The sequence below is a fragment of the Miscanthus floridulus genome, chromosome 18 (assembly GCF_019320115.1).
Source record: "Miscanthus floridulus cultivar M001 chromosome 18, ASM1932011v1, whole genome shotgun sequence".
NCBI classification, from domain to species: domain Eukaryota; kingdom Viridiplantae; phylum Streptophyta; class Magnoliopsida; order Poales; family Poaceae; genus Miscanthus; species Miscanthus floridulus.
This window is the reverse complement of record NC_089597.1, coordinates 24368600-24380936: the sequence shown is the minus strand read 5'-3', so window position 1 is coordinate 24380936 and position 12337 is coordinate 24368600. Positions and strand designations below refer to the sequence as shown.

Sequence of the window (12337 nt, the reverse complement as noted above, 5' to 3'; positions counted from 1 at the left end):
CGTGTAGAGGAATGAACCAATCACAAGATGAATATGAAACCAATCAACAACAACAACAACAACAAAGCCTTTAAGTCCCAAACAAGTTGGGGTAGGCTAGAGTTGAAACCCAACAGAAGCAATCAAGGTTCAGGCACGTGAATAGCTGTCTTCCAAGCACTCCTATCTAAGGCTAAGTCTTTGGGTATATTCCATCCTTTCGAGTCTCCTTTTATTGCCTCTACCCAAGTCAACTTCGGTCTTCCTCTACCTCTCTTCACGTTACTGTCCTGACTTAGGATTCCACTACGCACCGGTGCATCTGGAGGTCTCCGTTGCACATGTCCAAACCATCTCAACCGGTGTTGGACAAGCTTTTCTTCAATTAGCGCTACCCCTAATCTCTCACGTATATCATCGTTCCGAACTCGATCCCTTCTTGTATGACCGCAAATCCAACGCAACATACGCATTTCCGCGACACTTAGCTGTTGAATATGTCGTCTTTTCGTAGGCCAACATTCTGCACCATACAACATAGCAGGTCTAATCGCCGTCCTATAAAACTTGCCTTTTAGCTTCTGTGGTACCCTTTTGTCACATAGGACACCAGACGCTTGCCGCCACTTCATCCACCCTGCTTTGATTCTATGGCTAACATCTTCATCAATATCCCCGTCCCTCTGTAGCATTGATCCTAAATATCGAAAGGTATCCTTCCTAGGCACTACTTGACCTTCCAAACTAACATCTTCCTCCTCCCGAGTAGTAGTGCCGAAGTCACATCTCATATACTCAGTCTTAGTTCTACTAAGTCTAAAACCTTTGGACTCCAAAGTCTCCCGCCATAACTCCAGTTTCTGATTCACTCCTGTCCGGCTTTCATCAACTAGCACTACATCGTCCGCGAAAAGCATACACCAAGGGATGTCCCCTTGTATGTCCCTTGTGACCTCATCCATCACTAAAGCAAACAAATAAGGGCTCAAAGCTGACCCTTGATGTAGTCCTATCCTAATCGGGAAGTCGTCCGTGTCTCCATCACTTGTTCGAACTCTAGTCACAACATTGCTGTACATGTCCTTAATGAGCCCGACGTACTTCGTTGGGACTTTATGTTTGTCCAACGCCCACCACATAACATTCCTTGGTATTTTATCATAAGCCTTCTCCAAGTCAATAAAAACCATGTGTAGGTCCTTCTTCTTCTCCCTATACCGCTCCATAACTTGTCTTATTAAGAAAATGGCTTCCATGGTTGACCTTCCGGGCATGAAACCAAATTGGTTCATAGAGACCCGCGTTATTGCTCTCAAGCGATGCTCGATAACTCTCTCCCATAGCTTCATAGTATGGCTCATCAACTTAATTCCTCGGTAATTTGTACAACTTTGAATATCCCCTTTATTCTTGTAGATCGGTACCAATATACTTCTCCTCCACTCATCAGGCATCTTGTTCGATCGAAAAATATGGTTGAACAACTTGGTTAACCATACTACAGCTATGTCCCCGAGGCATCTCCACACCTCGATTGGGATACCATCCGGTCCCATCGCCTTACCTCCTTTCATCCTTTTCAACGCCTCTCTGACCTCAGATTCTTGGATTCTCCGCACAAAGCGCCTATTGGTGTCATCAAAAGAGTCATCCAACTGAAAGGTTGTGTCCATATTCTCACCATTGAACAATTTGTCAAAATACTCTTGCCATCGATGTTGGATCTCATCCTCCTTTACCAAGAGATGCTCCCTTTCATCCTTAATGCACTTAACTTGGTTGAAGTCCCGTGTCTTTCTCTCACGAACCCTAGCCATCCTATAAATGTCCTTCTCTCCTTCCTTCGTACTCAAATGTTGATAAAGATCCTCGTACGCTCTACCCTTTGCCACACTTACAGCTCGCTTTGCAGTCTTCTTTGCCACCTTATACTTCTCTATATTGTCCACACTCATGTCATGGTACAAGCGTCTATAGCATTCTTTCTTCTCCTTAATAGCCCTTTGGACTTCCTCATTCCACCACCAAGTATCTTTAGCCTCACGTCCCCTTCCTTTGGTTACTCCACACACCTCTGAGGCTACCTTCCGAATGTTGGTTGCCATCTTGTCCCACATATTGTTTATGTCGTCTTCTTCCTTCCAAGAGCCCCCTTTGATAACCCTTTCCCTAAATACCTCTGACGTCTCCCCTTTCAGTTTCCACCACTTTGTTCTTTCAATCTTAGCTTGTTTATCCCTACGGGCACGTATCTGAAAACGAAAATCTGCCACCAAAAGCTTATGTTGAGAAACAACACACTCCCCTGGTATCACCTTGCAATCCAAGCATGCTCGTTTGTCCTTTCTTCTTGCGAGGACAAAGTCAATCTGACTACAGTGTTGTCCGCTACTGAAGGTCACTAGATGAGATTCTCTCTTTCTAAAGAAAGTGTTGGCTATCATCAGGTCAAAAGCTACCGCGAAGTCTAGAGCTTCCTCCCCCTCCTGATTCCTACTACCATACCCAAAACCTCCATGAACTGCCTTGAAACCTGCGCTTGTAGTACCTACATGCCCATTAAGATCTCCTCCTATAAAAAGCTTCTCACTACTAGGTATAGCTCTAACCAGGCCATCTAAGTCTTCCCAGAACTATCTCTTAGCACTCTTGTCGAGGCCTACTTGAGGGGCATACGCACTAATTACGTTCAAGACCATATCACCAACGACAAGCTTGACTAAGATAATCCTATCTCCTTGCCTTCTCACTCCCACCACACCATTCTTGAGGCTCTTATCAATCAAAACTCCTACTCCATTTCTATTCGCGACTGTCCCTGTATACCAAAGCTTGAAACCTGTATTGTCCACCTCCTTCGTCTTCTGACCCTTCCATTTAGTCTCTTGAACGCATAATATATTTACACGCCTCCTAGTCGCGGTATCAACTAATTCTCTTAACTTACCTGTAAGTGACCCTACATTCCAACTACCTAAACGGATCCTAGTTGGTTCGACTAGCTTCCTTACCCTTCGCACCCGTCGACTCTGATGCGAAGACCCTTGCTCATTTTTCACTACACCCGGGCGCCGATGTAGCGCGCCACTAAGGAAGCGATGACCCGATCCTTGGTTACTTGACACCATGCCCAGATCACGACACGGCGCGTCACGGGGGTGACGACCCGGCCCTTGCCCATTTAACACCATACCCGGGTTCCGATATGGCGCGTCGCTAAGAGGGTTACGCCCCAACGATTTTCTTTCGGGTTTCATCTCCATTTAAGTGGCTAAGTTTTTACATTGGCTCGCCACGCCTAACACAACCCTCCTAACCAATCACCGGGAGAATATCAAATAGCAAGAGACAACCAATTTTTCTCCCGAGGTTCACGTGCTTGCCAACACGCTAGTCCCCGTTGTGTCGACCAACACTTGGTGGTTCGACGGCTAAGAGGTGTTTCACAAACCTCATCCACACGATTGGACACCGCAAGAACCTACCCACAAGTGAGGTAACTCAATGACACGAGCAATTTACTAGAGTTACCTTTCGGCACTCTGCCGGGGAAGGTACAACTCCCCTCATAATCACCGGAGACGATCACGAACAATCATCAACTTATGCCGATCCTCCACCGCTGCACCGAGCCGTCTAGGTGGTGGCAACCACCAAGAGTAACAAACGAAATTCGCAGCGCAACACGAATACCAAGTGCCTCTAGATGCAATCACTCAAACAATGCACTTGGATTCTCTTCCAATCTCACAAAGATGATGGATCAATGATGGAGATGAGTAGGAGGGTGAAGGGTCGAGATGGCGGACTAGAGGGGGGTGAATAGTCTTTTCTAAAATTAATCACGTTGGCTAACCGAAACAAGTGCGAAATTAAAACTATTGGTCTAGCCAAGACAACACCCCTCTATATATGTTCTCTAGCACCTTCCAAAGATACTAATTATGCAACTAAGGTGCCGGGCTAGCTAGAGCTCTCCTAAACAATTCTAGGAGCAAGGTTACACAAACCTATGCCACTAGTACTTTAAGCAACAAGGGAGCTCCTACACATGCTAGTAAGCAAAAGCACAAAGCTAACTAAGCTCACTAGCAATGCTCAATAACAAGGCAACCAATGTCTAATTAGAGAGCGCAAATACTTAGCTACACAAACTAAGCAATGTGACTAACAAGGTTACTAAAACCAAATTAGCCACACAAGGGAGCTACTTCTATGCTACACAAGCAAGAAGGTAATTAGCAAGCTACACAAGCTATCTAATTACAAGAGCAACTACATAAGCTTAATATGTATAAAAGTAATTGCAAGCTTGTGTAATGGGGATGCAAACCAACGGGAAGAACAAGGTTGACACAATGATTTTTCTCCCGAGGTTCACGTGTTTGCCAACACGCTAGTCCCCGTTGTGTCAATTGCTCACTTGGTGGTTCGGCGGCTAATTAGCATCACCCGCTAAGCCCGCACATCGGGCGCCGCAACAACCTACCCCGGAAGTGAGGATAGCTCAATGACACGCTTTACTAGAGTTGCTCTTCGCGGCTCCCGCGGGGCGAGCACAATACCCCTCACAAGCACTTCTCCGGAGCGCCGCACAAGCTTCTTACGGGCTTCCACGGAGACCACCACCAAGCCGTCTAGGAGGTGGCAACCTCCAAGAGTAACAAGCATCACCGGCTTGCAACTCGATCACCTAGTGCCACTCGATGCAATCGCACTAGAATCACTCACTCACACAATCGGATGATCGCTATCAAGTATGTGTGAGATGGAGGGCTCCTAAGCACTCTCAAGCATGGACATAAAGTCCCTCAAGGTGCTCTCTACTAGCCATGGCCAAAGGCCACTTCTATTTATAGCCCCAAGGGCTAAACTAGCCGTTACCCCTTCACTGGGCAAAAATCAGGCCGGCCGGATGCTCCGGTCGTGTTGACCGGACGCTGGACCTCAGCGTCCGGTCGCCCGCAGATGGCCACGTGTCCCGATTCCAACGGTCACTTGACCTGACCGGACACAGCAGCTTCAACTGACCGGACGCAGAAACCTCAGCGTCCGGTCGTTTCCAGTAAGCTCCCCGAGGCGTATTTCTTCGACCGGACACGTCTGGTCGCATGTGATCGGACGCAGCCCAGCGTCCGGTCACACGCCAGCTTCTGCATCACCGTACGTTAGCCTGACCAAACGCACCCTACTAGCGTCCGGTGCTTTCAGATCCAGCGTCCGGTCAGTTGACCGACGCCAGCATCTTCGCGATCAACTCATTTTCACTTCTAACTTCTTCACCCTTGCTCCAATGTGCTAACCACAAGAATTTGCATCCGGCGCAATAGAAAATAGGCATTCCATTTTTCCGAAAGCGCCGAATCCCGCCGCCACGCCACTCGATCCTAGCGACGATGCAAAGTTAGATCACTCGAGTGGCACTAAATGACCGATATGCAAATAAGTTTGCCCCTCTTGATAGTACGGCCATCTATCCTAAACCCGGTCATAAACTTCTCTACACACCTATGACCGGTGAAATGAAATGCCCTAGGTTATACCTTTGCCTTGCGCATTCTATTCCATCTCCTCCAATGTCGATGCAACACATGCACCAACACGATCAACAATGATATGATCCACTTTATATCATCACGTGATCATATTGGTTCATCGATCTTGACTTTACTTGCTCTTCACCGTTGCCATCGTCCATCGGCGCCAAGTCTTGCTCAAGCTTCACCGCCATGCGGTCCATCACTCCAAAGCCTTTGACTTGCCCTTCACGCTTGCAACCGATCCATCAAGCCAAGTCTTATCTTGATCTTCTCCACCTTGATCACATGACTCAATGTCATGTCTCATGTGCATTTACGCTCCTTCATCATCACATGTGTGAGCTTTGCAACATCTCCAAGCCATTTTCACCTTCATGGCATATGTTGCTCACACACATGTACCTGTGGACTAATCACCTGTGTATCTCATATAAACACAATTAGTCCACCTAAGTTGTCACTCAATTACCAAAACTAAACAAGGACCTTTCAGAGGGCTTTGGCTAAGCTCACAAGGTTGCTATGTCAATGAAAATGTGCAAGAGAGTGAGCTTAAACCGGCCATAGGGCTTAAATAGAAGCCCCCCACGAAATAGTGTCGCTGGCTCAAATATTTGGCTGACTGCGTATCGACCGGACGCTCCGGTCACAATGCACCGGACGTAGCACCGGACACTCCGGTCGTGAATACCGAACGCGTCCAGTCAGCCTACCGGACGTGTCCAGTAGCTCCCAGACTGCCACGTGTCCTGTTCAAACCAGCCTAGCTGTTGCTGCTCATTTTGCCGACGGTCGGACGCACAAGCTCAATTGACCGGACGCTGAGCCGTCGAGTCCGGTCGAGTCCAGTAAGCCACCAGGGCCGACCGGACGCATCTATTAGAAACTGATCGGACGCTGAGCCTTAGCGTCCGATCGAGTACAGTAAGCATCCACGCTTGACCGGACGTGTCCGGTCACACCGGACTGGACGCTGCCAGCGTCCGATCGACTGCTTTGCCGAACTCTGTGTTTTCTGATTCACACCGGACGTGTCCAGTGTGGCGACCGGATGCGTTCGATCGCTAAGTTCGTTGCCAAATACCAGACGTGTCCGGTCATCATACCGGACGCATCCGGTCACTCTGTAAACAGCGCGACTAACTCCTCTTTGACTCTATCTTCTTCACCCTTGCTCAAATGTGCTAACCACCAAGTGTATCACATTGTGCACACGTGTTAGCATATTTTCATAAACATTTATCAAGGGTGTTAGCACTCCACTAGATCCTAAATACATATGCAATGAGTTAGAGCATCTAGTGGCACTTTGATAACCGCATTCCGATACGAGTTTTACTCCTCTTAATAGTACGACTATCTATCCTAAATATGATCACACTCGCTAAGTGTCTTGATCACCGAAACAAAATGGCTCCTACAATTTTACCTTTGCCTTGAGCCTTTTGTTTTTCTCTTTCTTCTTTTTCAAGTTTAAGCATTTGACCATCACCATGCCATCACCATTGTCATGATCTTCGTCATTGCTTCATCACTTGGAGTAGTGCTACCTATCTCATAATCACTTTGATAAACTAGGTTAGCACTTATGGTTTTATCAATTAACCAAAACCAAACTAGAGCTTTCACGTGCTCGTGCCCTGCCCCACCCCGACACGCGGCCATGGCTGCCTCCTTGGATGGCGGCGGCGCCCTCCCCCACCCTAGCGTCTCCTTTCCCCACCCAACAGCGCCCTCCCCCCACCCCGGCGTCCTCACCCACCGGGAGCGCCCAACGCCCGTGGATTCGGTGGCCCTCTCCTCCACCCGGCGCGGCGCCCTCTCTCACCCTGGCGACTGAGCTTCCCCCCCCCCTCGGCGTCTGGAATCGACCGGCCCAGCATTCCTCTCCCTTATGTTGTATATTTATGTTTCAAGTGTTTCAGGCGTATGTTGCATTTGTTTCATATGGATATTGCAAAACTAGATCGGGGGATGTTGCACATGTTGCATTTGTTGTAATTGTTTCAGAGGCATGTTGCAAGTGTATGTTTTAAGTGTTTCAGATGTTTTAGAGGTGTGTTTCATCTGTGTTTTTTGGACACATGTTGCAAGTGTGTTTGTCTAAATGTCACATATGTTTCACACATACGTCGTATGTGTATTACTTGATGTTGCGTATGGTTGCAATAGTTTTGAAGTGTTTTCATGTGTTTTATTCAAGCGTTTGAAAAGCATGCTTCAAGTATTTCAACTGTCTTTAGACATATGTTGCAACTGTTGTATTTGATATTTCAAAAGTAGATCGGGTGTTGCATCGTGTTGCATCTCTCCTCCCCACCTTCAGCTGCGTTGTCTCGGTGTGTTCTCCTCCCAGCGCCGGCAGGACATCCATACGACGCCGCGTCCAGGTCCTTCCAAATCAGAGGCGCCATGCGTCCTTTCCCTCTTGTCGCTCAGGCGGCACGAGTCCCACGTCCACGCGAAACGGTGGGCAGCGACATCCGAGCACTAGCACTACCGAATATAATATACACATCCATACACGAGCACACAAGTCATTGGTTGGCTATTGTAATGTAGCGTAGGCACTAGAAGTACTCGTGATTATTCAGAAACAAAAAAGTCACCTTACCCAAGAAATACAACCCTCATAGTAGCCCTAATCGCTTCTCTTATAATCCATCTTTTTTAGCTTGTTTTTTCAGCCAGAACAGTGTTTTTCTCTCACAACAAATCAGCTGGAACAGTATTTTGACTTATTTTTTCAGCGAAGCGAACGAGGCACTCACAACAAATCAGCTGGAACAGTGTTTCGGCTTATTTTTTCAGCGAAGCGAACGAGGCCAATAAATATCTGGAAGGTGATTTGGGTAAACAATAATATTTGGAAGGTCACACAAGAAATAGAGTAAGCATGGAAGTGCATCAGTGTTGTACAAAAGCCTATGAACAGTTAGCCAAAAAAAATGCTCACCGCGAAAAATCTTTAAACATCGTCTGTGCTAAACATTGAACCTGATATCTGCACATATGCCATCTGAGTGTAACCATTGAACACCGAGGCATCCAATCTTGCTAGACCGATTTTTCGAAACAAGCCGTAGCAACCATCTTCAATGATTGGGTCAACTGCACGTGCTGGGTCATACCTTGTTTGATGTGTTAAGGATGGACCAGCAACAGGAGGAAGCTCCCAATACAAATCCATCACAGATTCCACGAGCCTACTGTTCTGAAAATGCTCTTTGTGCGAGATGGCTTTATTGCTATGGTTGAAATTGTCTCGCATGTAACCTTTAACACCCCACCATGCATCATCCTTTCCACATAGATCATCTATCTCCACAGCCTTTTCCCAGAACTTCTTCCGTTTAAATCTTAATCTTGCCTCGTCACTATCCCAAAAGCAGCTATGTCCACCACCTGGATGCAAGAGAATGTGGTGATTACATTTTGCAATTATGGTGCACTATCACTATGTTCTTTTAGAATAATACTATACTTTATCACAAGGAATCTTCAGGCTGCAGAACATATCACAATAATGTGCGCAAACAAATACTACAGATTAATAAAAACCCTTTGCTCCATAACAAGTAATCTAGGAATCTTTGATAAGGTGAGCAAAGGGGAAACAAGTACGTTACTCTATGGGCAATGTTGACAAATACATTCCTTGTCATTAATTAAAAGAAGATGTAGATCTGATGTATGATTGATCACAGATGTGTTGCACAGTGGATATGCTGTACCATGGACATTTAAAATCTAAGGTGTGACAAGCCACAAACCTCTGATGTATGATTGATCACAGATCTGCCTCAAGGAATAATGGTCACCTGTACCAGTATCATAGTTGTCCTCAAATATGAGATGCTTGAATCCAGCCTTTAGTGCTTGCTTTAACCTATGCATAATATGTTTTAATATAAGTATTAAAACAAAAAGTAATAATTGTTTGATTTCTCGTCACTTTCATGCTTAGGATTGGTGGCAAAAAGAACGGTAAGCGCACACTAAAAAACATGGTACATGGAATCAGAATTACAGTTTACCATAATCAAGATAAAAACAAACAGAAAAGTTCTATGAATAGATTTTACCTTTTCAACTCACTTTGGTGGTCATCAAAGAAAATAAGCACCTTATCGGGATCAGAAATGCCATGATTTCTCAATAGTTTTCCCCAATCAACGCTTCCAAAATCAACAAAATCCTTCCCAGCAAGGTAAGTGCAGTTTCCATCAACATATGCAGGTCCCTTCTTAAGATATTTCTCAGGGTGCCTGGGAGAGAGTGATATAATCCTAGTATTTGGCATGGCCTTCCGCAAAACCCAAGTAGAGTGCCCCTTGAAAGCACCACTCTCAATCATCAGATCCGGTTTAAGCCAGCGAGCCATAAACCAAAGCCCAAAACTGTGGTCAAAGCCCATTCCATACATGTTATTCTTGATGGGGCGTGTCTCATATATTGGTACAAATTCTTCCAATCCATTAAGTAGGTCTTTAGATGTCCATTCCACAGTCTTCCCTGTTTTTGATCTGCCTTTTGTGACGGAGAAAAAGGATAAGATATGGCATCCCACATAATGTAAGTTTATTGTATCGAATAAACTGACACCAAGGAAATTATGGGTGGCATCATCGAAAAAAAACTCACTTCAGAATTCACACCATCAACAACCTACCAACATAAATAACTGTTCATTACAGCCAACAAGTCTATTACTGTCCAAAACGTCAATACCAAGGAAGTGCCAATAGTTATGGACTGACGTTTTCAAGAAAAAATTGAACAACTTATGCCATGTACGGGTTAGCGGAAATGAGTGGGTTATACGTAACCAGTTGGCCCTTACTGATTATAAAACTAACAAATTAGCCATTGCGGAGAGCAAGATTTCAAACAATCGTACCAGACTACCAGGCAGCATTTCAGCTGAATCTATGAAGTGGCTAGGTGGATTATCTATTAAGTGACTGGAGAAGGCAGATTAGTTTGCCACATGAGGATTTCCCCCACACAAATCGATTAGGTTGGCCAAGCACGAAGAAGAACCAGAGTGCTTGAACGAAGCAACGAGATCTCTCTCCCCGAAAGTGGAAGGAAGGAAGAAACAGCGGCGCGAGTGCTTACACCAGGGGACGCCGAGGGAGCCAAAGTCGGAGGCGGCGGCGGCGTCGGGGAGGGCGAGGAAGCGCGCATCGAGGCGCGGCGGCGCGCAGTCGACGCTGGGGCGGGCGCGGCCCGCAAGGAAGGCAACGACAGCGACGGTGAGAAGGAGCAGAAGGGAGACGACCGCGCGGTGGGAGGAGTGCAGGCGGGTGTAGGCGGCGGCGGCGACGAAGCCGGGGTGCGCCTTCCGGGTCTTGGACTCGTCGCCGCCGTCCCCGCCGCCGCCGGCGGCGGAGGCGGAGGCGGAGGAGCAAGACGTAGCGCCGGCTGCGCGGGCGGAGAGGCCAATGTCGTGCATGCCGACGGAGACGGTGAAGAGACGACAGATCGGGGGAAAGTTTCGGTGGTGGACTGGTGGTGGAAGATTGGCCGGGCACGAGTGCGCTGTAACTGTGCGCGAGTGGGAGTGGAAGAAAATTGGTTATCTCCACTCCTAATAATTCCTAAAAGGCCGGTGAGGGTCTCGCGCCTCCTCCACTGGTTCGCACTCGCCGCCGCCGCCGCCACCACCGCCCGCTTCCGTATCTACCAAGCGAGCGAGGAAGCGGCGCGAGGAGCTGTTGAGGAGAAGAACCCCTACGCGGCGTGCCTTCCACGTGGCTGTCGCCGCTTCTCAGTTTTGCCCAACGCCCGAACTTAGGACGAGATGCTGTCGAGGAGGACAGGTAGAAATCACTTTCTTTCGTATATCGTTCTCATGTTGTAAAATAGTCTCTTGCCCACGTAGAAGCTGGCGTATCGCTTTGATATTTTTAGTATATTTATTTTATTATATATTTAGATATAATATATGTTTACATACGTACCAAAATAAACGTTTATAAAACAAAACAACTTATAATTTGAAATGGGAGAGTATAAATTAGGGTGTGTCTCCTGCGCAGGTGTCTTCAACCCCGCGTGTTCACTCTCGCTTGCCTCAGCGATGGTCGCGCATTCTTCCTCCTGACGTCCACCCGTGCCTTCTTCGCTGGCGGCCATGCCTCCTCCTCAACCTCGCCCCTGTCGCTGCCCATCGTCCCGCCGCGACGCGCTAGGGTTTTGCCGGAGCTCCAGCAAAACTCTAGTGTGCCCGTGGTTGCTGCCTTCTTTCCTTCTCCCCTTTTCTTGGACACGTCGTGCCCTGACTTGGCCCGGCCGCCTCCACCACCGCCGGGACCCCTAAACCGCCCTATCGCCGTCCCCACTGGCCCTTCCTCCCCCCAAACCCCTTCTCTTCTAAGCCCGTCGGAGTTGGGGAAGAAGGGGGTGGGGGCAGGCACGGAAGATGGGGTATAAGAGCAGTGCGGCCGATGATACCCACCACGTGCGGCACGCTAGGGAGGGAGATAGGGGAGGTGCGCGCAGGCGCGTGCGTGTGGGCGTAGACGTGGGCGCGTCGACTGGCGGATAAACAAAATTTCAGTCGCCTGCGTTTGACTAAATCTGTATAAATTAACCACATGAGTTTGGATAAGCATTGAACGATGATGTTATCTATCATGGCAAAAAAACAACAACTGTGGATTACCCGCAAAACAAAAGAATTGTGGATTAAAGGAAGGAGGGTCCCTAGAATGAATCTGCTCAAAGTTTCAGACTTCTAGTAAATTAAAATACTTTGTTTAGTTAATGCCCTTGAGTCAAGCTAAAGCCCTACGTTGATGCATGACACCAAC

The 12337-nt window shown here is 47.4% G+C and overlaps 1 protein-coding gene across 1 annotated transcript; it reads right to left on the bottom strand.

Annotated features, from left to right (window-relative positions):
• Nucleotides 1-8348: 8348 nt before the first annotated feature.
• LOC136521316 (uncharacterized) lies at nt 8349-11316 on the bottom strand. The gene is made up of 4 exons (XM_066515029.1): nt 10641-11316; nt 9605-10049; nt 9293-9408; nt 8349-8924 (listed from the first exon to the last, which is right to left on the bottom strand). The coding sequence occupies exons 1-4, from the start codon at nt 10975-10977 to the stop codon at nt 8488-8490; spliced, it is 1335 nt and encodes a 444-aa protein (XP_066371126.1). The 5' UTR covers nt 10978-11316; the 3' UTR covers nt 8349-8487.
• Between the last annotated feature and the right edge of the window lie 1021 nt (nt 11317-12337).